The sequence below is a fragment of the Clytia hemisphaerica genome, unplaced genomic scaffold (assembly GCF_902728285.1).
Source record: "Clytia hemisphaerica strain Z4C2 unplaced genomic scaffold, Clytia hemisphaerica genome assembly, whole genome shotgun sequence".
Taxonomy (NCBI): Eukaryota; Metazoa; Cnidaria; class Hydrozoa; order Leptothecata; family Clytiidae; genus Clytia; species Clytia hemisphaerica.
Window position 1 is genome coordinate 1,229,535 of NW_027104528.1, and position 26,947 is coordinate 1,256,481.

Consider the following 26,947-nt stretch of genomic DNA (forward strand, 5'->3'; position numbering starts at 1 on the left):
AGAAAATTCACAAAATTTAGAACATAGAACATAGAGAAATCGAGGGTACTTATTTCTGACACACTCACACTCAATTTTCCTGGTCATTTTGTGCCACCTGGTACATTGTGAATATAAAAATACTAGCCTCTAATCTGATACAAGAATCGGTAAAATATTTTGGCAAGTGATGGATGCTCTCTTGTGAGCAAAGAGAGAGCTTTAATCCAGCTATTTTTATCCATTGCTTTGTCTGGTACACTTAGTATTTTGAGTCCAATTAAATTTCACAATTTCTTTCTTATATAATATTCAATTATAGAAAAACGTGAAGTGAATTTTTGAAATTAATGCGGCCAGCCAAAAAGTGGCCAATTGAAAGAAAGTTGCACATTTATGAAATTCCAATCCGAGTCCTATTAAAAAGAAATTTTCGATAATGGTATTATGCTTTGTTTAATGAGCAATTTTGTGTGTAATAAAGGGTTCTTTAGAATGTTAGTGTTAATAAAATATCAATTAAGATATAATGAATTTATGATTGGTTATTAATCAAATTGATTTAATTTCTAAACTAAAAATAGAAATATTTCCCAGTACAATATTGCAAACTATAAGATATTTTCATCACTTTTGTTTTTAAAAATCATTCAAAGAAATTAGCTTCAAAAAAACTAGAAAAATCTTTGAGGAATGATTTAATTCCAGAAACAAGGATAAAACTAATTTGACAAGACATTCAAGCAATACCATGATGTGGTCATTTTACAAAAATTAATGTTATTGTTAGGAAGAAAAATTTTACAAACCTTCAAAACCAGGAAAACTAGTCAATGTTAAGGCCTACAGTAGTACCAGGTGTGGAACAGGGGGGGGGGACAGGGGGGGGACAGGGGGGGGTATCGAGTCAGTGTACTGGCCCATAGCTGGTGGGGTGGTGTATTTTTTAGATTAAATTGAGTTAGTACAGTGTACTAAAAGGGTGGTCCTCTAAGAAAAATACAATGAAAAAGTTAGTACAGTGTACTAAAAGGGTGGTCATCTGAGAAAAATACAATGAAAAAGTTAGTACAGTGTACTAAAAGGGTGGTCCTCTGAGAAAAATACAATGAAAAAGTTAGTACACTGTACTAAAAAGGGTGGTGTTCTGAATTGATACACACTGAGAAGTTAGTACATTGTACTAATTTCAGTGGTAAAAACACACAAACCCAGTGAATTCCCATGTATATTTGGCCTAATTTGCCAGGTCCAAGCTGGTCCGAGACCTTCAAGTCAAGGCTGGTTATACAAATTGGTACACTGATTTTCTCCCGATGTTTTCTGTTTACTTGATTGGATTTGTTTCAGAGTCGCAGCATGCGCAAGTGGAGACCGGCCTAATTCCAATCTTGTTTACGTTTTCTTTAAGGCCCTATCTACATTATGGCAACAACAAGAACTTGAATGTGTAAACGTTCGAATCGAAGCTTTCAAGTTTTATAAAAACAAATCCGCTCTATTGTTTTATGTTTTTTAGTAACCTTGTTGGATTGATGTTAATTGAAAAAAAATCTATATATAAGTGAAATCACTGGGAGGAGGGGGTGAAAACGACCGTACGTTCGGCCAAAAATCAGGTCTCTAAAATCGGTCCCTTACAGTGCAGGAAAGATTTGGCTGAAGATCAACCCTTAATAGTGTAATTTTTCGAAATTTTTTGCCCTTTTCAGGGCAAAATTTTTTGAAATTTCTCAAATTTTACCTCAAAATTTGGTATTTTATAAAATTTTACACCCTTACAGTGCACTTTTTCCCACTTACAGTACACTTTCCAAAGTCCAAAAAACCTACCCTTAAGGGCCGCACGTCCAGTAGGTCACTTACCTGGGGTAAGTGGTGTACACGCTTTTTCTTTTATGAGAATAACTTCTATAAGAATGTCAGGTGAGATTTCTGGTTTAAAACAATAGGCCTATTGTTTAGAACAATAGAAAAATAAGAATAATGCTCACCCTCAACCAAAGTACACTATTCTTATAAAAGAAAAAGCGTGTATATGGTGGCAATTAAACTTATCTGGCTAAGAAGAAATTAGAACAGTGCACTATAAGGGGTGGTTTCTAAACTTATCTGATCGAAAAAACAGCTAGTACGTGTACTAAAAATCCAAAAATCAAGTTAGTACCCTATGGTCCAGTACACTGACTTGGTACCCCCCCCCCCCCCTCCTGTGTGGAAAGAAGAAAGATAAACTTAGATTTTGATGGGTCATTTATTGAAATCGGTTCATCATATTAAAAGATATGCTCAATTGAACAAAGAAGTTGCTTTCAGAAAGTGCTTGAAAACGTTGAAAATCGACCTATCAAATCAAGCAGAAGCATTTATAATTATATTTAAATTTTCCTATGTCTTTTTGATGTTTTTTTGGGGGGACTCTAGTATGATAGTCATACTAGAGTCCCCCTAAAAAAATGTGTATAAAGATGAGTTATTCTGCGAAAGTGCTATATAAGAAAAAAATGCTCCACAAAACTTCTAAAATTTAAAAGAAATTCATGAACAAATAAACTGGCGCTTTTTAATGAAATTAACATTTTCATAACTATGAGAAATTACCAAAAATTTAAGCCATAGATGAAAAAAATTGACCCGAGCCAACCTCAAAAACTAATTTGAAGAACAACCTCAAAAAAAAAAGGGAAAAGACCTAGATCCATGCATCACCAGGTAGGGTATTTCCCAGAAATTCTGTCGGACCTCAAACACTGACCCATGTGTGTTGAATTATTTTTACTTTAGCATGTAATCAAGGCCTAACAAATCAAAATGCTATCTATTAAATAACAAATTTTGGTTGGTTTATTAGCTGGCTGCTGTACGTTGGCAATCAGTCATTTTGTAATTTTTGATATATTTTTGTAATAGTTAGGTAATTGTCTTGGGAACTTTATTCAGGTATATAACTCTTATCCTTGTTGATGCAAATACATCCTGTAGATGACTGATGTTTTTTTATATGAGAGTTTGATTTCCTAGTGTGGCTAACTGCATACCACTACGGATTTGAACGCTTGCTTCCATAAGGAAGCACATATGGCACCTTACTTAAAAAAGCAACCTAAATCATAAGGCTTCCATGGCCAAAATATTAGGAAAAAGTTAAGAACCGTAGGTAGGTTTAATGTTGACATCCCTCTTCTAGTCCTAATACCCTTCTTTAGAGATAGGAATAATAGGAAGGTCTAGATCAATTATAGCCAAAGATTTTTTCCTCTCTGATTGCTAAGCAAAGAAAAATAGCATCCATCAGCAATTCTGACCTTACAATTATTCCTATCTCTAAAGGAGGGTGTCAAAATTAGATGTCGACATAAGACCAACTTACGGAATATTTTAAGGCTTTGCTGACCCTAAAAGACCCAATTTCCTTTATATGAGGACAAAAATACTCACAAAATAGTGAAAAACAAGAACATTAAGAAATTTTTAGACTTTCAAATTTCAAACAGTTTAAGAAAAGAACATCCAAAGGCTTCAAAAATTTTGGATGTTCGTATAACAAGTCCAGCGCTACGATTTTGAAAGTGAGGGGGCCAATAAAAATTATAGTGACTAAGGAGGCGCAACCATGGTTTGCGACAACAGCAGATCAGAAAATTTTCGATTTTGACCTGCCTCTTATTTGGCTAAAACAACTTCATTCTGTTTGATTTTTCAAAAGATAATAAGTATTTTTTTAATAAAACATGAAAATTTTTAAATTTTTTATTTTATTGAAAATCTTCTCTAACAAATTTTCCAAAATAATTATGTCACACTTCTTGGCTATTAGACTTATTTAAGTGTCCATCTATCCCCTTTTAGAAAGGTTTATTTTATTGGCAAGCACACAGAAAAGAAAAAAATAGTTAGGTGAAAAGAAAATTTATTTTTTGCTTTGCAAAAAAGTGCCTGGCGGGGGGGGGGGGGGCTGAAGAAAACGTGTATCTTACGTGTAGTTTACATTTTATCTTCAACAGCAACACTTAAAATATCCCAAAAAATTGGGGACCTCAGCACTTAGGCGCAGTTAGAACCATTAGAAGCTTTATACCAAAAGATTGATTGAAGATTGAAGATTGAAAAGTATTGAAAAATATACCTACTGTAAACTCTGAGGTAGAGACTCTTCATATAGACTTGATATTCCAATTGGTTGTCCTTAACTTTCCCTTCTCTGCGTTCAGATCAGCTACACACGTACCACCAGGACCATCAAGACACAGAATCTTCGATCTTGTTCGTATAGGTAACAACGTAACAACAACCTGGAAATTTATCCCATAACTAGCGTTGCCATTATTGCGCGCCAATAAATTCCCGCTCAAAGTCTTGATATTGCTACACATGTATGTCTATTTTTTTCTTCCGATTTTTACTATTTTGGACAAGCAAGAAAGCCTCGACTCATGGCGTTCTAAATCTATTTGAATTTAGAACGCCATGCCTCGACTTAAAGAAAGCAGCCGTGTGCGTGACTAGTCATGAAATTCTTCAGCCCTGACTTTTGAGATGTAATACTCACAGTACAAAGTTTCATAAAACACTTACATTTCCCACCCAAAAAGATTATAATTATAAAGCACTTCGTGGTTTTAATAATATTTGGCAGGGCATTCCTCCTACCGTTTCAAATAATTTGGATACTTACGTAGTTTTTCACACTCAATATTCAATTAAGCTTTCCTATAAAATTTTACAGTCAGTCTATAATATCATTTGTGAGGCAATGTCAATTTTTAATTGCGTGAATGCGTGAAAATCTAAAAAAAAAAATACGTGAATGCGTGAATTGGAAAGGTTTGAGTGAACAAAAATTGCATAAGTTTCGAAAAAACATTGCGTGAATGCGTATAAAAGTACATGTTTTTTATAAGAAAGAGTATGCTCCTTTGTCAGGCTAGTGAGCCAAGTTTTTATTTAGTGAAATTTCAGAAATTTTGTAAAAATATGTTCAGATTTTGGGAGCAGTTGAATGTAGCTACCCGTGGAATGTCTTTTTTTTTTTTACTTGACCTCTACCAAACCTTTTCAAACACATAAAAGTTGACGACTTGAAAAAAGCAAGCAAACAATGATTAGGAAAAGTTAAACTTAAATTGTCATATCGGCTAGACGCAACCAATATGGACACTTGTATGTCATCAAGCTCAGATTGATAAACGAATTTGAGTCACTGCGTTTGGCGTTGTAGTTAAATGCGATGGTTGCATACAAAATGAGCGATTTATCTGTGTTCTTAGGACTGTTATAGGAGAGAGAAACTAGTTTGAGTCACTGTGTTTTGCCTTGCAGGATAAACGCGGTAATCACGTTGCAAAACGCTATTGGGCAATTTTCTTAGGCTTGTATTAGGAGTTAAAATGCCTGATAAAAAGAATTTGAGTCACATCGTTTGGCTTGGTACGCTAAACGTGGTAGTCGCATAGCAAAATGAGTGATGTTGCGGTGTTTTTAGGCCTGTATTAAGGGCTCTGATGATAGTGAATTTTTTATATTTACTACTTACAAAATGCAAAGTTCTACTTGATGTAGCCCACAAAACTGTGGCATGTTATACATATTCTGTTAGGCCAATTATCCGTTATTCTGAAAATTTAAGAAATCACAATGAAAAAAAATTTATCAAGAAAAACATTTTGAAAAATTTTTTGCGGTAGATGGTGTATGTTTTATCGAACTAAAATTAATTTTCGGACAATTTTTCTGAAAGCTTATTTGCTTCAAATTCTTAAAAATAGTGCTTTTTGACAAGTTTTCCATCCAAATTTTTCATAGAAAAACAGCCATAACTTTTGATGCATGAATTTAGAAAGTTTTTCCGAAAAATCTAAAACAGTTCAATTCTTTGCCGACAGTTTGAAAAAACTTCGAAACAAAAAGGTTAATTACCCATTAAAACTTAGGTTAAATAAAAGAAGGTGATGCAACATAATATTAACGTCTTTTTAAAGTTCATAACGTCATTTTTGCAATTAAATTCTTAATTACTTTCGAGGGATTTGACTATAAAAAGCAATTTATAAAGTCAATTCTTTGTTAAGTGTTAATATTTATATCTTTTTGTGTGCTTGAGTTGTAGTCCTTTGGAAATGATTGGAGTATAAATTTAGTTGATTTTGTATCAGCACTTATTTCTTCACACACGAAGTAAATAATAAAAATAAAAAGAATAAGAAATCGATCTACCTAATATACAATTTGAAATAATAGTTTAGCATCGTGTATATAATAATAAAAATAACCTAGTCACGAATCGTAAAAATAACACTAAAATTTGATACCGTTCGTTTTACGTATTCTTGCAATCGATTTCTTCAAGTTATTGTACCCTTCTCTCAAATTTATAAGCATGTATTAAATTTTTATTTCATAAAAAAATTCTAAATTAAAAACCCACTGAAATATTTTGTTTTATCCTTATTGATAAAAATAAAATCATGTAATGTATGTATATTTGACAAACCATTTAAATTATTCTATTAGTATATAAAAATCAGATTTTACACGTAAAACTTTCTATTCATAATATGTACACTTTGCTAAAATTTAGTAAAACCTATTTGATGGTTTTAATATTTTCGACTTTTGCGTATAGGAGAAACATAGCTAGCAGACGGTCCTTTGCGTGTATCCGTTAGCGGAGTTGCGAAACGCGTGACAGTCGAATCGTGTGACGGTGATATTGTGTTACCATTCAGGTATTTTTCCGAAGATAAACTTCTTGTGATTGGTGAAACAGATTTCGCTCTCCTTGGAAACGGCGTTGAGCTTATGAAACCCGATTTTTCGAAGGAATCGACTGTTTCGTCCAACTTTTGTGATTCTCGTTCGAGAACGCGCAAATCAGCTCCACTCGAAACTTCATTGAGCGAGGTAGAAAGTTTCGAACGAATATCCCTCATTTCTCCATTCTTTTGACTCGTTCGGTTGATGAAAGATTGCTTTTGTTGCATTTCTTTTGATAACTGATCTTTCAACGTGTTGACTTGTTCTTCCAGACCACGCGTGCGTTGTTTGTGTGCGCGTTCACGTGCAGCGTGAGTGCGTTCAAGATGTACTTGTGCGTTTTTGTTGCGTTCAGCTTCGCGCTCGAGTTCGTCACGATGGCGAGATGTGATTTCCATCAATCTGAAAGTTAATGAAAAGGTTTTATTTGAAAGTCAAGGGGTGTGAAAAGCAGTGCGTGAAGAAGGGGACTTGATTCAAAGCTGCTGACTGCCGTATATAAGATCAAATCCGTCACTAGAAGAATACATGATTACAAACATTTGGGATTTGGAGATTGGACACTAGCTGTGTCTCAGTTCGTGGCAATTACATTGATTCGTAGAATTCAGGTACCGGATGGTGAACATTGAGCACGTCGCTCCCCTCGTCTACTACGAACTAGTGTAATAGCAACGAACCGATAGCGCAGTCGGGAGAGCAATCGCCCGGCAAGCGAGAGGTCGTGGGTTCAATTCCCACTCGATTCGCTACCTTTGAGAAAAACTGGGAAGTACATTAGTGCAAGATCCGTTGATTCATTACCTATAAGTAATACGCACTTGATTTCACACAAATATTTGAGTTCGCTATGTTGTCTCTATTTCTATTGAGCTATTGAGCTATGAATACAAAACGAGGTCAAAGTCTGAAATAGAGTTGTATAAACGTACTTTTGTGACTGATTTTGTTCTTTTTCATCTAAGATTTGTTGGAGTTGGTTGACTTGCAATCGCAACTCGTTTGCATTTTGTTCATTGGATTGGATAGTTCTTTCGATTTCCGTCTTGTTGGTGCGTGATCGGTTCAATTCATCTTCAATAAATTGCTTATCTCGTTCAACCTGTAAGAATTGCGGAAAGAAAATTGATTGGAAAATATTTTGAAACATCAAGAGGTCAACCCAAGCTTCTGAGTTGAATAAGGAAACATTTTTTTTGAAATTGGACTTTTGAAGTCTTCAAAATTAGTCGTCATTTTTCCCGAACCTAGGGTTGAAAATCGAAAAATGTTGACCAGTAAAATTCCTCACCCTCTCAATGTTGGCTTTAAGTAATTTCTTTTCTTTGTCAGCTTTTAAAACATTTCGTTCAATTTCTCGTTTTTCTTGCTCGGTCTGTGACAACAAACGTTGTTGTTGTGCTAAGCGGTCTTGTAGGTTACGTTTCTCCTCCTAAAACACAATTAAAGAATTTGTGAATTATAACTGCTTCATATACAGAACAAAGCAACTTTTGGTGACGTTTACACATTTGCAATCAGAGGATCGCTTGATATAAAAAAGTGTGCCATCGGAAGAAAGGTATTGATATTTACCTGAGCGCGAGTGATCCTATCGGTCAGTTCAGATTCTGAATTCGATTTCTTTTGGATGTTTTGTGCTGATAAACGTAACTCATTTTCCAGTTCCAAACGTTTGGCCTGTTATTAAAAAAAAAGAAGATAGCTTGGCACAGAACTCCAATTAAACGTCACTTAAAGCATCTGCTGATTCAATAGCATCAGGTTTGATTATACTACGAAAAGAGATGCAGCCTAGTAATTTGAGAGTATATAAATAAACTTCAAGAACAATTAGAATGTGAGCTAGAAAATTCGAGATGGCAAATCTAAAAGCACCGGGGAATTAGTCTCATTAGTAACAAAGCTCTACATAACCTAAGGGAGTCTATAAGAATATTTTAGTGGATGCCAGCAGACTAGCAAATGATACGTTGTATGTACATACCTCAACATCCGAAACATTTGATTTCAATGCTGAAATAGTTTCACTACAAGACTCAAGATTTCGTTTGCTTTCGTATTGTTTCGATTTCAACGTTTCTATTTTCTCTTGAAGTGCTTGGTTTTCTTGTTCAGTGTTGAGGAGAGCACGTTGCGTTTGTTGAAGCTTCTCATGGAGAGATTGAGTGGTGGAGTTTGTTTCACTTAAGTTGATGGAGAGTTCGTTCACTTTCTCTTTGAACATCTTCTCTTGGTCTGATGTCTTCGTCAATGATGTGTTCAAACGGTCAATCTACAGGAAGGAAAAGAAAATCCTAATTTGAAGATCGTAAAACGAATATTGTTACTTTTCGAGTCTGGCCAGCAAGTACAACAAAGTGGAACCAAAGAAATCGACTCTGAAAGATACTCCGTCTCACCTGAAAATACCTTCCCATAAAGAGGCATATTTCCTCAAGTTGTCGAGAGTTCGAGTATCAGACTTTTTACAGTACAAGGGTTTGTGAGCTAAAGGGACAAGAAAGCATACTATCGACATTATAGAGTTTTGAGAAATTGTTGTCTACTATACATACGGTGATTTGAGTAGTGGTGACTTTTTGTTCGAGATCTTGTTGCGTGCGTTGCAATTGTTCGATTCGATGTCGCATGCCTTGTTTCTCAGTCTCCGAATCTGCTAATTGCTGACGGACACGATCTAAATCACCTGAAAATTTTTAAGTATGAAAGTGAAGTGAGTAAGTGAGTGGGAATGGAAATGAATGGAAGGAAGAGATATCCTTATCATTATCATTTGATGGCTGTTCGTCACAGATACTGCCACCATTATTTGATTCTCAGTTATATTAGATCAAAAGTTTGTTCGAATTTCAAGTTCAAATTAACGGGAAAGAGGTTACGCATTAAGGCTAGTCTACTGGTAAGTTTTTCAGTAGTGTAATACAGTACATTAAGTTTCAAGTCCGTTTTTACCTTCGAGAGATTTTTTCTTTAACTCCATCCTAGTAACACGTGATTCAGCATTATCAATCTGTTGGCGCATGGCATCTCTCTCTTTCTCAGAGCGCGACTCTGCTTTCTGACTTTTACCGAGTTTTTCACGGAAAACACGTTTGTCGGCTTCAGCTTGCGCGATGCTTGATTCGAGTGTGAGGAGTTTGTCGTTCAATACTTTTCGTTCGCGTTCGAGACGTCGAATGGTTTCCTCTTGTAGCATCAAGGCTGTCTGTGCGCTGCTCAAACGACCGTCAGCACCACGTTTGCCTGCAAAGAATAAAATCATTGAGAATTTGGTTTAATGATATGTTGTTGACAGTAACTAGCATCCATACTTCTTATTTCGAACGCACCTGGTTGTTTTTAATTAACGCCGCGATGAGACAAACACGGAATCTTAATTAAAAGGAAAATTCGGAAGAGCACTGTATTTTTTATCTTGTCGAATCTTTAATTCAATCATTCATCTCTGTTTGAAAACGAACTCGCTAGACATACCCTCCTCAGTATCTTCCAAATTCTTTTGAAGAGCTTGAACTCTTTCCTCGCATTCATTACGATCTTTCTCTAGGGTTGCGATCTGTCTTTGCATGACGCCAATCTTCGCGTGCGCCTCGTCCCGTTCGCGTTCCAAGTCTTTCAACTTTTGTGCGAAATCACGTAATCCACTTCGGATGGTTTCAGGATCAATCTCACTGGTCATGTCAAACTTACTGCTCTCACCTGTAGTAAGAAAATAAAGATATAATATTTCGAGAAAAAAACATTTTTGCACAGAGAAAAAATCATAACAGATGAACGACAGAAAAGGTTAAAAAGTAGTTGAACTGGTCAAACGCACCGAGCACCAACCATAAATATTCTACCCTCTTCCTTGTAAACATGGGAAACTTTGCAGCTAGAAAAATGCTAAAACAAATGTCGTACTCAGTACTTACCAGAGCTATCAGGATGAGAAGTGGTCGAGAGTTGTGTTTCACTCTCTGAATCGTTTTCTTGCATCGATGACGTCATCTTGTGGCGGCCGAAAGGCGTCCTTCGTTTTGGCGGACTGGAACGGCTTGGGGATGGTGTTCTGTAGAGAGAAACAAAAGTGAATTAGAAATATCAGACGGAATTCTTAGTATTAAAGCTGAATGTAGTTGGAAGTTAAAGTTCAGCCATAGAAAGAAACACCTTGCTTCAAACCGTTCCCTCGATCTATAATCTACTGTTTAGAATTGGTTACCCGAGTTGAAAACTACTACAAGAGAGGATAAAGTTCCTCTTAGAAAAATTCGATACGAGAAACAAAACAGACAAATTACATGTTATTGTAAACAATGAGAAAAGTATCTTTCACAACATCAAAAGAATGCTGAAATTTGTGTTCTGCATCATTCAGTCTGCCATCCATAGCATCTAGCCGATTCAAAAAGTCTTCACAAGTTTGTGAATTACACATTTCAATCTAACAAGCCAGTTCTTTGCATAGAAGGTTAAACTCTCCGGTATTCACAGATAAAAACATTCCTTTACATCGAATGTTTACAATAATTTTAAAATCTTCATGTTCTAAATATCTAGGATGATATTTTCATTTTAATCTTTCGTTTTAGAGTTCACAAATAAACTTTACTTTTCGACTTCGCACAGTGCAAAAGAAACTTCAGCATAATTTTAAAAGTTAATGTTTTTTTTCTCGAAAAAGATAGCAAACATTTTAAACATGTTTTCAACTAGACTGTTTGTATTCAATTCCATCTCGTTTTCATTTTAGCGTATTTACCATTGAATAGATTTGTTTTGTGCACGTGTTTTAATAATATGACGAGAATACGAAAAATAGATAAACTCGCATATAGGCCATAAAAGTTTTTTAAATTATCAAAATTCAGTTTTTACCGCATCAATCAATTCCTAGATAAGGATTCTATTTTCTTCTACTTTCTATTTTATTCTAAAAGCCGCTTTAAAAGAGAAATCTCTTGTATATTAAATTCTAAAAATTGACCAGGACAATCCAAGCCAAAAATGGTGAGGAAAGTTACATAAAACAAGGTGATTCGACTTACTGGAATTGTGGTTGGGCGGGAGACGTTGGTGTTTGAGGCGGTTGATGGCGTATTCCGAGGGTGCGACGAAGGGTGGAATATAGATTGTTTAGTTTGAATTCGATTTGGTTTTTGCCATTTTCAATCTTGTTTAGTTGGTTTTCAAGGCCAGCATTCTTGCCTTCTGCACTTGAAAGACGGAGCTTGAGGTCCGATTTTTCCTTTAAAATGCAACAAGAAGAAACTTTACTTTAAACATTGAAAATTAGGTATCATAACTTAAAATTTAACTAAGCTTAAAAATACTTTGTAAAGGTCGCAAAAAAGTCCGTCATAAGTAATCTTGATCATTGATAAGAATTAGTTCAAATATAGAATCAAGAAGAAATGCTTCATAGGTGTAAAGATGTCAAAGACGCCATAGATGCTTACTTGATTGGCATTATCCAAAAGGTTTTCCAAATTCTTCAATTTTTCGATAGCTTTGGAATCATTTCGTTTGGCATCTTCACTTGTGGCATTCAATTCTTTTTCGCGCATGCGTAATTCTTCATTGGTGTCTTGTAATTTGCTGGTCAGTGATTGTACTTCACGTTTCGCCGTTTCTCTTGTTGATTCAGAATCTGGAAAAGAAGAAGCAAAAATAGGGTTACGCTGGACAGTTTTGTACGTTCAATCTGGTTCAATTGTAATCTTGTTTCGAAAAATGTTTAGAAAGAGAGAAATATAGGTAAAAATGACATGATAAAATCATGAACAACTGCAAATTAGGCTATGTTGGCCGGTTATGGCCTAACTTGGATTTGATATTCAAATTAAGATAGGATTTGTAGCCTAAATTGGATGCGAGAAAGGAAAATCACGTTTAGAAAGATGACAATGAAAAGGACACTTTAAAATATCAAGGGAATTAAGCTAAGTGTTTAGGGCTTGGTTTTAATGAACTCAGGAAAAATTCTCAAAATAGCTAAAAAATTTTACCGGTCAGTTTTTGTTTGGTGTTCAAGACATCTTGTCTTCCCTCGTCCAACAGACGTTCATTCTTTGCCAATTGATCCTTCAACGTGTTCATTTCCTTCTTGGCTTTCAACAAATCATTATCTAGTGTTCTCACCTTAAAAAAGATGTATGATTTTCAATATCAATCAGTACAGTAGCAATTTAACAACAAGAAAGAAAATCTTCGCAGAAAACGAAATATTATTGCTGATTATTGGACTGGTTCTTACAATATCCTTAATTTATGGAGCCGGGCTTCTAAAAGAGCTGGATTCTAGAAATGCTTATGAGACCGAGAATAACGAATCTTATACCTGATTGTGAAGCTGTTGAATTTCTCTCCTCGATTCTTGTCGCGCGGTCTCCAATTCTCTGATGTTGGATCTCAGTTCGTCTGCTTCTCTCATTTGAGAAAGGTTCGACTCTTCCAGTTGGGCCATCATTTTGTTAGCTTCGTCCAAATTGCGTTTCAAACCGGCCTTCTCAGCTAAAAAATCAGAAATGAGTTTTATAATAACGTAGAAATGAGTTTATGGGTTTATTGCTGTTCGGGTAAAAAAATCATGACTGAGTAGCCTTGGGTTCAGCAAGAAGTGGTTGTTGTATGGGGCAAAAGTAATAGATTTTTGGTATTATACAATGTGTTTTAATATTCAAAACCCCGCAGATATGGTAACGGAAAATGATAATGCATACGTACCTTCAGCATTCTTGACAAGATCTTTCAAATCATTTGCACTGTTTCTAGCAATTTCTTTCTCGAGCTCAACGTCCTTCAATAAACGTTTGAATTCGCCAACTTCTTTCTGCGCAGAATCCAACTCTTCCCCGGTCTCGTTTGTCTGACGTTTCAATTGTTTATGATCACGTGATAGATCACCATGTGTTTCTTCTAATTTCTTGAGTTGGTGTTTCAAGTCGGAATTCTCGCCAATCAAGCTCTCTTTATTTCTTAAAGATAAACATAAAAACTTGTATCTTATTTCAGTTCCACTCACGAACGACTTTTAAGGTAAAGTATTTTTTTAAACAATGCCTTTTTCTTTCCTGCTAAAAGTCTAAGCCAATTCAGATGCTGTTAGTCCCAAAAGCAGGTCAGAAAAAACGATATGGACAATACCATAAACACAGTGAAGGGAAAATGGAGGTATTGATAAGATATAAATAATAGCGAGATGAACTACATAATACAACAGAAAGCTGACAGTTACCTGCTGAGGTCTGCAATGTTTTCTTCACAAGACGCAATTTTTCTTTTAGCTTCCGTCAAAATGTCTTCATATTCGTCCTTCATGGTCCGCATTTCTTGCATCGATTCGTTCAACACAGCCTGGAAGTGAAAACAATGGAATATTATTGAAACTATAAGAAATGCATGATGATATCAATCTGCGAATTCTAACGCATCTTTAAATTGCAATCATTTATCTTTTCTTTTTTTTTTCTTTTTTTTTTTAAAATCACCAAGTTTTTTTTCTCCATTTATTTATCATTCATCTTTAAAACTTAACCATTAAACCAATGTGATCCACAACCTTGAATATATTATCTACCTTGAATGAATATATTATCTACCTTATCTTGAGCAATTTTGCTGGAAGAATCTTTCTTCAATTTTTCGAGAGCGATGGACAAGTCTTCAATTTCTTCGTCTTTTTCTTTGATCATATCAACGAGCATGGCTTTCTCTTTCTCCATCTGTCTCATCTCTTCTTGCTTTTCACGTTCAGCTTGCATCAAACAATCGTCTCGTTCCTGTAACAAAAAATCGGTAATCAAAATTTTCAAGCAATTGAAGAAATACTTTTGCAAGATTCATTATTGCATTATTGTCTAAATCACCGCTGAAGTTCTCAACCAGCCTAGTGTAGATGCTTATTTCAAACTGGTAAAGAATTCATTTTGGGCTACTTTTGTATGCATTAATATCGAAAATTCCGGAACACTTGCTTTCCAAGACAATTATCAGAATTTGGCGACTTTAGCAGTCTGATGCTCCAGTGGTAGTCCTATATTTATCGAAACATTTTTTCTATTTTTGTAATCTCACAAAGTAGGCGAATTAAAATGCAGCCAGGAATTGGATTTTCTCTACGGAAATGATAAAGCAGCTGCGATTAGTACACAAAATTAATTATACAAGTTACGCAAAAAAAATTATTCAAAAGAGCTTAGAGTTCGGTAAACCACTAACCTTTTGAACTGAAGCAACCTCGTTGAATAATTGGTTTCGTTCTTTTTCTGCTTTGGCTTGTGTTTTGTCCATTTCTTCTTGAAGGGTAGAAAGTGCTGTTGAAAGTTCTTGTTCTTTGCTCAAAGCGGTCTTGTCTTTCTCCTGTGATAATAACAAAAAAGAAGTGATGATTTTGCAAGTAGGCAGAAAATAAATTTCATATGCGAGGAGAACGGGAGGTATATGCTGAAAGAAATCATATGTAAAAAATTATTTTGCAACAAGAAATTGAACCGAAAACAGTATAATAAAAGCTTAAATACAATATGAATAGTAGACCATAAATGAAATGACAGGATAGTAAGGCAAAAAATACGTCTTGGATGATTCTAAAAGCCATATGGTGAAAAAGGTTTAAGTTGGATGATTTCCAAAGCCACGGGGGAAAAGAATTGAAAAAGTGATGGTACTTTAATTTACCTTTATAATTCCAACTCGTTCATCTTCATGTTCTTGTTTGATTCTGTTCACCAACACGCCATGTTCTCTCTTCTCTTGTTCATATTGTTGTTGAAGCAATTCCAATTGTTTGATCACCTTCATCAGTTCAATCTCCTTCTCTTTCTTCAAGCGATTCAAATCCACAGTCAAAGCCTCTTTGTTGAGATTCAATTCATGGTTTTCGCTTTCCAGTTGTTCTTTACGTGTTTCTAGCTTAGTGACCAGTTGTTGCATCTCAAATAGAGAGGATTCCAGTGAATCTTTATCTGCTTTGAGTGAAGCGTTCGTTTCGGAGAGTGTACGGTTGTCGCGTTCACTTGCCTTGAGTTGGACGGTAAGGTGAGCGTTGTCTCGGGTCATTTCTTCCTTTTCTTTTGATAAGCGATTCAGGTTATTGGAGTGTCGCTCATTTTCTTTCTTGACTTGATGCATTTCACCGCTGATCGAATCTTTCTCGCGACCGCTAGCGTTCAAAGCTTCACTCAACTCGTTCTTAACGCGAGTGAGCTCTTGTGCCTGCTCTTTCAGTTTCTCTTTGTGCGATTCGGTTTCTTGTAAGCTTTGATCTAACCCGGTACGCTCGGCTTCAATTTCGATTCTGTCACGTTCGGTTCGAAGAAGCTCCTGTGAAGAGAAGATATTTATGTCCCAGTAATATTAGAACCAGAATGAATTATGTAGACTGTGATTTTAAGAGGAAACTGGATACTACAAGCATATTATCAAATATTCCAAAATGCTAAATTAAATATTCTAGAATTGTACCTCTTTGATGGCAGATTTTTCCATTTCGAGTTCTTGTTTTTCGCTAATGAAGTGATCTCGCTCCACCTCGTTCTGTCGGATGATTTTGTTCAGATCGACCTTGTCTTGACCAAGGGCTTCGTTCAAAGATTGCAATTTGACTAAAGCATCCTTCAATTGCACTTCGCCATTTCGTAAGCGAACCACTATGGAATGAGTGAATGAATGAATGAATGAATGATGAGTTTTTCAAAAAGTGGGCATCGTGAAAAACATGGTTCATTCAAACAAGACAGAGATGGATGCTCTTAATTTGAGAGAAACCTGTTAAACATAATTCCAGCTGAATACGGAACAGAATAGATCTTTATTCATTCTTACATTCAGTTTCTAGCACTTCTTTTTGTTCTTCAGTTTTGTGATAAAGTTCCGTCAAGTGAGTTTTTTCTTGTTCAACGACATCGTTAGCGAGTTGTGCGCGACTCAATTCCTCCTTCAATCCGGCGTTCTCTTCGCGGAGATTCGATTGTTTTTCCTCATGTTGACGGATCTGTGCTTGACAACGTTGAAGTTCTTTTGATGTTCTGTCTTTTTCGCGAATCAAGTTGTCCTAGTGTCGAAAGAAGTTTAAATGAGAATTTTAAAATCGAAAGGAAACCATGACAATTTGAGAACTCCCTATCGCCAAACAGCCGAAGAATTACGGGATATTGATAGCTAAAGAAGTAAGCCTGCGATCACAGATGGAGGCGACCCGCAGGCTCCTCTTTCGATAGTTATCTTTTCGAAGGTAGGGGAGGATGCCACTCAAAAACAGTTATTTCTATCCGTATTGTCCTAAATCGAATCTGCAAATCTTGAGTTTGACTCAAGTCCATGTATCATCGGGTTTAAAACCACCGGTATGATTGACGAGTTCAAGAATTCATTTTGCTTAATTTAATTTAAAAACGAAGGAAAATGAATAGTGAAATTAAAAACCCTTACCCGTTCATCTTCATCATCTTCGGCCTTTCGTTTAATCTCTGCCACGTTAGTTTTCAACTTTTCAATTTGCTTTTGTTGATCATCTTTGTCTTTCAACAACGTTTGACGTTCTTTTTCAACCACTTGTTTTTCACTTCCAACCGTTTCCAACTGTTGTTTGAACTTCATACGCTCTTGGTCGGTACCGTGAAGTTTCGATTTCCTAAAGTGAAGAATTTCATTATATATTATCGTGAAATACTAAGAGAAGAATTTCATAGTGGAAAGTATAAAAAAATCCTTGAATAGAACCGAGAGCAATTCTGTCCCGATTTATTAGTCGATAACAATTTGTTTGCATTGTAGTGGAGAATACGGCTTTTGAAAGTCCTTTCCACCAAAAATTTCTTGTAAAAGCTGTGGATTGAAAGCATTCTAAAGACTTACGAAGAATCGTGGTCATCCTTTAATCTTTCAATTTCTTCTTCCAAACTTTTGACATTGTTACGAGTTTCGTTCAACTGTTTTCGCATGCCTCGCATCTCCTCCATTTTAACATCGTATCTGTTTTTGAACTCCTACAAAAATGATGAAAATTGTTAAAGAAAAATCATTTTTTTCTTGCTCAGTCAATACAGAAATGTTCTACCGATATTGGTGTTATTCTTCTACCAAACCAATCAGAAAATTATTTGACTTTAACTTTGAATTAAAATAACTAAGTACTCCATATGGATAATGTTGTAGATATGCTGATGAAGTCACGAAAGATGACGAAAATTTCAACTTAAGCAGTCGCTTCATTTTTTTGTTTTCGATAATGTTGTAAGATATAAACCCCCACGCTTCCCTGAAAAAAAACTCAACTGTTAGTTTTTTTATATAAGATGCATAGGGATAAAGCAGGCAGACTTGGATTAAACCTACCTGTATTTGCAATTGTCTTTTCTTGAGGGCAGATTGGGCCATCGAGACAGTCGAATCGGCGACGGCAGGTGATCGAGCGCGAACAGGTGACATAGAGCGCATGCGTGCCATACGAGAGGGTGAAGTTGAACGCCTGCTGCCTTTCACGCGGCCGCCAAAGGATCCCGAAGTTGAATTGAAAGAAATCTCATCGTCATCATCAAGAGTGTCAGGGTCATAATCCATTGAACTGAGGTCTAATTTGCTTGGACTTCTTACGGCAGACGAAGGTTCGGACATTCCCAAAATGGTAGCCGTGTTGTCTGTGTCTTCCAAAACCGTATTAGCCATCTCACGCAAAGTGTTTTGCAAGATCTCCATTTCTTCGCGTATTGAATTCAACCCAGCTTCACTGTCTTCTTCGTAACGTTCAGCTTGTTCAGCGAATTCGACGCCCTATTTAATTAAGAAAATGTAAATAAAGGAATGAAATAATATTCAAAAATAAAAAAATCAGTAATAATCAGTAATCAGTGATAAATCCTTGACTTGTATGAGAAAATGGGCAGAGAAAAAGGTTGACAGTCAGTCCGTGATTTCATGAATTTATAAGTGTTACGTTGCATATTTTAAAAAGCGCTTTCTTACCATTTTATGGAGACGTTTCTTGTAGGCTTCAATTTCTTGGTTTTGTGAATCGATGGTTGCTTGCAATTTCACGATGTTTTCGTTGTGTCCACCAGACCTAGAGATAGACATCAGAATGCATCATATTAAGGAGGAGGGAGCATAAAAGTTAAACTAGAGACTGGAGATTCATCCATGTGGCGAAAGAAGTAAGTTAGAAACTGTGAAAGATACTGTAAAAGTATACAGTGGCTTAGCGCACTAAGTCTAGTAAATCGAGTTAGCGCACAAAGTCTAGTAAGTCGAGTAAGCCCACCAAGTAAAGTTAACACACCAAGTCAAGCTAGTACAGTCGAATTAGCATGCTAAGTCACAAAATATTGGGGTTTGAAATCAGTTAGTTAGCTAATTTTATCTGCTTTACATAACCCCAACAAATGACCTCACGAGTCAAACTTTTGTCACAAAATAAATTTATTGAGTGATTCATTTAAAGCGTAAATATGACCAAACAGTTAATAATGAGTTTTAATAATGCTTCGTCTTTCTTACATTGTATCAAGTTGGTCTTTCAGCTTGTCATTTTGTGATCGTAGTTCCATGTTTTCTTGGATCTTTTCACGTAGTAAAGCTTCAGCCTACAAAATATAACATCGTTTGAAGAGGTTGAATAACAAATATAAACATGCTTCTTGAAGAAGTGCTTTATCCAAAGTGTTTATTATGATATGAAAGTATTTAAGATGAGGAGCTCGCATATAAAGTTCTATCTCAAAATACAAATTATGTGATATAGAGCTGTACACAACTTTTAATAAACCAAACTGACGACCTATTTTGTTAGCCCAAATTTGAAATACCATCGGAGGTGATAAACTCTTTGAAGGATAATTTTTGTAATCAAACAGGTCATTTCCCCCAAAACATACCCACCTTAATTCTAGAACCCTAGAGAGAATCATTCGGATCATTCTGTAAAGAACGTACCTTTTCTCGCTTGCTCTGTTCATCTTCCAAGAGGGTATAGTTCAAATGTGAGGATTGTTGTGATTTTTCAACGGACATGGTTGCCGTCTGAATGCTTCGTGATGATTTGTTCACTTCAGCTTTTATGTATGATATATCTCTGTTTAAAGGAAAAAGAAAATTTGAAATTTGAGATCGAATCAACCAAGTAACTTCTTTGGTAACCCAGGATATTTTTTGCTGATTCGACAAAACATCAACTACAAAACAAATACATACAGATTTGCAAGGGATGCTCATGAAAGTAAAATCCTTAGACAAGTCTACGCTCAAACAGCCTACACAAACAGTGAATATAACTTATTGCAAAGAGCCTCACGAGAAAAGGCAAAAATGAAAGGTCTCTCAAGAATTTCATTAATAAAAAGTGAAGGACCCTTGAGACGGAAAACATCAATCTCGGGTAAAGAAATCAGCTGATATTTTTTGAAGCTTGCCATAAGGGATGCATTATAAGAGTAGAAAAAGAGTGTATGAAATCTAGCTTTACAAGAGTATCATTCTATCATTGATGTTTTAGAAATTAAAGTGCTAATTCTCACATAACAAGACAATTTATTGCGTTATGAGGCTGTATGAAGTCCAAACAGGAGATTTCCAAGATAAACGCAAATGATGAATGAGAATAAATAGAACAGACAAAAAGCTAGATATCCATAATTTCAAATAATGCTAGCTATTATCAATAACAAAACAATTAAGCACGAAAATCCAATGGAGTATGGAGCTATGTATAAGTGAAATACTGTACTTTGTAGTAAGTAATCGTAGTACGAGCGAAAATTTAACAGCAATTTGATTGAAAAAGCATTCAACCAAAGCCAATTATTGCATTAAGAAATGAGAAATCGCAGCAACAATACTCTGTTTTGATCAACTGAATGGCAAAGCTTTTATAATTTGACAGTTAATAAGGTCGAGGCTCCCATCACAATTCTGAAGATTACCTCCTATTAAAGTTTTTAAATTATTTTTGATTGTTTCGCTCAAAAAATTGGGCGTTGCTGACAAATTCTGTGATAATTATTGAAAATTGTGGCAAGATACATCGTATAACTTGAAATTGCATATCCTTCTCATTACACCTAAGCAAAATTTTGAATACTATCGAACTTTTGATGATTTTAGCAGATTTAAGCCCAAGCAAAAAAGATATTCATAGGATTTTTAAATAAAGGGAAAAATATTTCATCCCCCTCCTGCACTGCACGACGTGCACAAAATTTGAGAAATTCCTTTGTTAGATATGCTTTGTCAGCATATTTAGGAGCATTATTTTCAAATAAATAAAAAAAGATCCCTCGACTTACTTTTGAGTTTCAAGCTTCAGTTCTTGGAAATTTTTACGAAAGGAAGTGATAGACGTCCAAAGTGAAATAATTTTCTCATGTTCTTCGGTAAAATATCTTTCCTCTTCATCTTCTCTCGCTTCTAACTCTTGACATGCTTTCGTCCAATCAGCGTTCAGTCTTTGTGCTTCGACTGTCAGTTGAGAGTTTGCTGTGGTTGCTTGATCCAGTTGATCTCTTAGCATATCATTCACGTGTTGCAAGCTTGCATTCCTGGATTACAAAAAAGATTGCGATGACGAACGAAAATGTTAACAGTCAAACCTTGCAAACACAACTTTTATAAAAAGATCACATCAGCTCTCTCTACAGCTCAACTTACAATGAAAAGATTTAATATATTATCGCAACAAAACCGGACAAAGTCTTTAATATTCAAAATGAAGTGCTAAAATTCTGTTAATGTTCTGTCTGTGACTGTTACAACATATTAAGTAATAAAATAACTCTTAAAATTATTTGGCACAAGATAAATACTGTAAAATAGCAAGAATTACAACGTGAGCCCAAGAAATAAAAAATATTCCTATTGCCTAGATTTTAAACACATTTTGTACTTGAGGTGATTAGTGTTTTGATCTGAATTACTGCACAAGAAATCAAGTACTTTAAGAAAAGCCCCTTTCAAAATACCTTTGTTTTTGTTCTTCCAACTGAATAAGCGAGTCTTCCAAATTGTTATCTTGGTCATTGTTTTCATCTTCTTTTAAACGCTCTTCGTAAATTTTGTTGGAGTCGTTCAGTTTCTGATTCTGATTATTAAAAGAATTCAGAAGAAAGGTTACTTAAGCGTCTCTGAGTAATACGAACATAGGAAAAAGATAAAAAATAAAGCCGTTGTCCATCCATTTTAATTTTTAACTTTAATCAACAGCGAACTCATACACGTGTCTCTACAGTCGTTCCCAATATGATGCCTCGAAATCGAGAACGAAGAAGAGATGGGAGAAATGCATATAGTAAAACATGCTTCTTCTTAACAACTAAAATAAGGAGGATAGGACGGGAGTTATTAGAATCACAAATACCTCAGTCCTTAATTTATCGCATTCCAGAGTTCGTTCGTTCAACACAGTGTCTTGTTCGCCATTTTTCCGTTTGTATTGAAGCACCTGTGAGAGAGAATTAATTCATTTAGATTTACCATTTTCTGGGCTCGATCTTTTATTTTAATATTTTTTTGGAAAACAAGTCAGGACTAGTTAAACTAATACCCCCATGAAAAAACAAAAATCTTCAGGACTTATACTGAAACAGTATTTTTTGTAGGAACATAAGGCATCGAAGACCAAAATGTAAAGAAAAATTTATGGACATTTTAAGGCTATGGAATATAAAAAGTCCAATTTATAAGGAGATTGCACAAAAAAGATTACAAAATGGCTAACTTAAGAACATTTTCAGGCTTAACAAAAACATTTTTAGGCTTAGGCTTAAAGTTTATAAAATTTTGGTGTTTGCCAAAAGGGAACCACGAAGAGAATTCAAGAATTCTAGGGAGTAACGCTACTATTATTATGAAGTTCTTAAAATTCATACAGATTCGCTCAGATTCGCTATTAATAGAGGAGGAAAATCTCAGAATTCTCAGATTTCATGCGAAAATATGGCTACATGTATCCAATTTCTATTACGTTCATTTCAATTCTTTTCTAATCCAAACACAATAAAATGGAGTATAGGAGTCAAAGACATTAATTTAGGCAAATATTGGCACAGAGGACGTGGAAAAATACATAGACATATTAAGTTTCAATTAAGCTTTTCACCGTGATTTCAAAAATTATATTATGGGATTATAGTACAGCACAGATCCGTCAAAATTGATCTTTTCCCCATTGAAAATCTATATAGAAGAATTACAGAGTACACATACACGAGTTTAAAAGAAAAACTGTAGGGTAGACATAGCCAGTATCATCCCACAAACCAAATTTTTTCTTTGTTACGCGATAAAAAAGCGGTTTTCGTCTAACAGGATATTTTGGTCATTGAGGCCTTATGTTCTTACAAAAATCGTTTATGCTGTTTCAGGGTAGACTATGAAAACTCAATAATATGCAATTTCTTAGATAGCTTTATACCAAAATATGAGAAAAGTGTATAATTATCATAAATAACATTTTGTTAAGTTTCAAGGTTCAAAGAACAAAACTATTTACTTTCATCCATCTTTCAAAGCAATTTTTAATTTCTAATGCCTTATTTTGTAAAATGGTGTATACCTTATTTTGTAGTTTTTGGATGAGAGTAGCTTGTCTCGTCTGACTGTCCTGATAAGCTTGAACTTTCCTCTTGTAGTTCGAATGTTCATCATCAAGTTTTTGTTTCAACATGGCAACTTGTTGTTGATAATGGTTGTCTTGGTGACTGAGTGTGGTGGAAGCATCCATACTGAATGATGATGAAGTCATAGCTACTCCTCCTCCTCCTGTCTCGCTCATCTATGGATCGATAAATATTTCTTAATGATATAATATAAAAATCGAGAGCCCTAAAAATTCTCAGAAAGTAGTGATTCTACCATTATTTACACGCTTTTTTATAAGAACAAATAACTATATAAGAAATTAAGGTTTCGATGGCGTTGGTGTTAAATAAGAACAAGTTAAAAGAACATTTCAAGGCTTTGCGGACTCTAAAGCACCCAATTCCTTAGGAAAATGGACCAAAATACTCACAAAATGGGGCAAATTAAGAAAATGTTTAAGAACATCTAAAGGTTTCAAAAAATTTGGATGTATTTATAAAAAAACGTGTATTTAAATATGACAATAATGATCGAATTAGCTTATGTATTCATTTTAATGCCATGTTCAGCAAAGCAGTGTTCCCACTTATAATTAAAAGTGATTGAAATCAGAACTAAAAAAAAAGTCCATCTATTCACCAGTCTTTGTAAAAAACACAACGTAAAAACAATACTACGGCACACGAAAGCCACTAAAGGTCGGAAAGAAAAAAGACTAAAAATTAACCTAAAATAAACAACAAGAAGTAAAAAAAAAACTTACACTCGGAAATCAGTGAATAGTACTGCTCAAATAAAATGCGAATTCTTTTTCTCCCGAAGACGAGAAAATGCTGCAAAAACTCTTGTCAGCTAGTGCAACAATCATAGAGAAGAGAGCTCAAGTGCTTTTTACATTTAATCCGTTTAATAAATAATTTCGATGGTGCTCTGATTACCCTTTTTGTGATCAAACATGAAATTGCACACCAGACTATGGTGTTTAAATGTAATTAAATACACCTCCGATGGGATTCAATGCAAATTATTACACTTAGTCTCTAAATGTACAATTCAAATTATCTTTAATTACCAAAAATGTATTTGGAAACACTTCCTTCAAATTATGTGCGAGTATGTAATAAAGATGTTGGAGCAAATCACAGAAAACGAAATGATCTTTGCAAGCATAATTTAAAGAGTAATGAATGGATTTTAGAAAGTTATGATTAAAAAGGTCAAAAATCTCGAAGACTTAAAAAACAAAAAGAGTAATCTCCACTAATTCTCGTGCATCGATTTAAATCAATAAATCTTTTGAATTAATAATTTTCTGTCATCATTTGGTTTATAACCGTCTTTCGTAATATTTTATAAACACCCTTTCTGACAACTTATAACAAGATCATGTTACAAAGAGATTTTATTAAGAAAGAAAAAGTATGAGAAATCACAGCCCTTGATTTTTAAAGAGACGAAATTCTGTCAAAGAATGGGACTAAATTTGACCGTACATGAGTCAAATGAAAAGTCTTCCCTTTAAATTAAGATTACCACAAAAAATAACGGATAACTAAAATTATCTTTTATTACTATTAGGTAGATGTCTCTGTAGAAGTAAGAGTTTTACCAACCTCGGTGAAATAAGCCATCTTTTGATTGCGAATGGTGCTATTTTTATAACCAATCAAACAAAACCAACGTAGTATTTTTTTTCGATAAACAACGTACTGTACTACCGAATAAGCACAACTTTCAAATGTTCAACACCATGCACTATCATAAATCAATATGACACATCAAAAGGCTCACTGACAACTTGATAAAATCAGTTTATGGGCCTTGACATTTTGACACGAACAGCACATTGATAAAAAAGAATTTCAAACTAAATCTAACTTTTCGACAAGAAAGAGCTTACAACAAGCCATCATAAAAAATTCCTTTTGATTTTGTGGACTTTTTGCAATGAAGAAAGCAAGAAAGGGGAAAATGAAGAATCACTAATGAGTATTTTGAAAAGGTTGAAAAGGCCTTTTATTTATTATGAGGGCAAAAAACAATGCTTTCACTTGGAAGTGTCAAAAATATTTTTGCAAAGAAGGGGTGTGTGCATAAAGATGTGAAAACCAAGAAAACTTATATAGAAGAAAAACAACCAATATTTCACTGAACCCAATATCTATGTGTGAATAATAAGTTGGCTCATTTGATTTCCCTTGTTGAAAGAAAAATCACTTTGGAATTATAAATCAAATCTAATGCTGTTCAATCTCTTTGTTTTACTTTTTCTTTTTTTACCTTCATGGTCTTAAAAATCACTGGCTCTCAGTACATTAAAAACCCTGTAAACCTAGGTGAAACACCTCAGACGAAATAAATCAACAAATTTGGATCACCACACTATATACAGTGTAGTAACTTCAGTAATTTCAAATTGAAAAGTCTATGTCAACATAAAAGCTAGTGCACTATACCTTATTTTTTTTGAGGTAGGAATTTAATGAATAAGTCTGTCTATCAGCACGAATGGAGGTCAAACGATCTTCAACTTTGGACAATTCAGCTTTCAATTGTTGGTTTTCTTCGATCAGTATAGCAGCTTCATCTTTATCTTCATCCAGGGTTGACGTAACAATGTCACGAATACGTGCTGGGACTTCAGAGCCGTAAGATTGGGAAGGCGGAGTGTTCAAATGGACTTCCTCAAGTCTCTGAAATAAAAGAAATATTGATGAAAGATGACATGTAAAAGTTATAATGCAAAAATTATATCCTTTACTATACTGATTCCCTAATTGCTATGCGAAATTTTAAGAATTTAAAAGTACTAGATTATGTTCTAAGAAGGTTGCATTAAAGCTTTCAGTCTGGTTAATAACGTTCTGGTTGCAGAAAACAAACCTTAATAACTGATTGTAAATCATCCATTCCATTCAATGAGCCATCTAAATCTCTCAATTCTTCATCTCCAATACCGTGACTCATTTTCCACAACCAAGAGAACACCAGACAAACTATTTATTTTGTTGTTTCTCTAAAATTATAGAAATAATATAATCATAAAGAGAAGGCATTAAAACAAGTTTTCTTCAGATAGAAAAGTATAAATATTCCATAAATGTTTTATCTTCACAATGTTTCAATTAGACAAAAAGTACTAAAACAATGTTTTATCATATATTGTGGTTACGAAGAAGATTTTGTCAACATGTGAAATTTAAATAAGAATATATTTAAGTGAAAAAATAAAGAAAAATAAACAAAGAAACTGCTTCTCTATCATATTGGATTGATTTCCTTTTAAAATATCATCTGAGAGACGATTGATATTTTTAAAGCATTTGTAATCGATTTTAAAAAGATGAGATCTATGAAGGTAGGATTAATGATTAATAAAAATGACCTGTAATGACACTAAGTGAAAGATTTATTAAAAGTGCAAAAGACCCCATTAAACACAATATTAAAGTCTGTCTCGAAATAATTTGCAGCTGGAGACAAAAATGGCTGTAACTTTTGATAGAATTCGAATCAAGATGCGATTTTGTGCTCGTTAAAAAGATATTCGTGAGTGGAATATTATCAAGTAAAAAAATTGAGAAAAAAAAGGAAAATGAAAATGAAAAATGAAGAAGAAAAAAATCAACTTCTTGTAGAAATGTGGTATAATTACCATTTT

At 34.6% G+C, this 26,947-nt stretch overlaps 1 protein-coding gene and 1 non-coding gene across 4 annotated transcripts; one reads left to right on the top strand and one right to left on the bottom strand.

The window, feature by feature from the left end:
• Window positions 1-6,044: 6,044 nt before the first annotated feature.
• LOC136822065 (rootletin-like) lies at window positions 6,045-26,302 on the bottom strand. Of its 3 annotated transcripts, XM_067078274.1 has the most exons (32): window positions 26,170-26,302; window positions 25,743-25,979; window positions 23,261-23,479; window positions 22,064-22,147; window positions 21,669-21,787; window positions 20,997-21,248; window positions 19,648-19,786; window positions 19,213-19,298; window positions 18,682-18,778; window positions 18,055-18,489; window positions 17,575-17,705; window positions 17,149-17,350; window positions 16,543-16,771; window positions 16,183-16,367; window positions 15,397-16,041; window positions 14,938-15,078; window positions 14,319-14,498; window positions 13,955-14,073; window positions 13,444-13,694; window positions 13,058-13,230; window positions 12,726-12,858; window positions 12,177-12,367; window positions 11,766-11,965; window positions 10,650-10,786; window positions 10,210-10,434; window positions 9,688-9,978; window positions 9,291-9,421; window positions 8,720-9,007; window positions 8,308-8,412; window positions 8,024-8,164; window positions 7,665-7,834; window positions 6,045-7,134 (listed from the first exon to the last, which is right to left on the bottom strand). In XM_067078274.1, the coding sequence occupies exons 1-32, from the start codon at window positions 26,251-26,253 to the stop codon at window positions 6,576-6,578; spliced, it is 6,579 nt and encodes a 2,192-aa protein (XP_066934375.1). In that variant the 5' UTR covers window positions 26,254-26,302; the 3' UTR covers window positions 6,045-6,575. The 3 variants fall into 3 exon arrangements, with proteins under 3 accessions (XP_066934375.1, XP_066934376.1, XP_066934377.1); XM_067078275.1 differs by lacking the exons at window positions 25,743-25,979; window positions 26,170-26,302 and adding an exon at window positions 24,900-25,161; XM_067078276.1 differs by lacking the exons at window positions 25,743-25,979; window positions 26,170-26,302 and adding an exon at window positions 24,050-24,142.
• Trnaa-ggc (transfer RNA alanine (anticodon GGC)) lies at window positions 7,409-7,481 on the top strand. Its single transcript has one exon. It is a non-coding gene; the product is annotated as a tRNA-Ala (tRNA).
• Window positions 26,303-26,947: the final 645 nt, after the last annotated feature.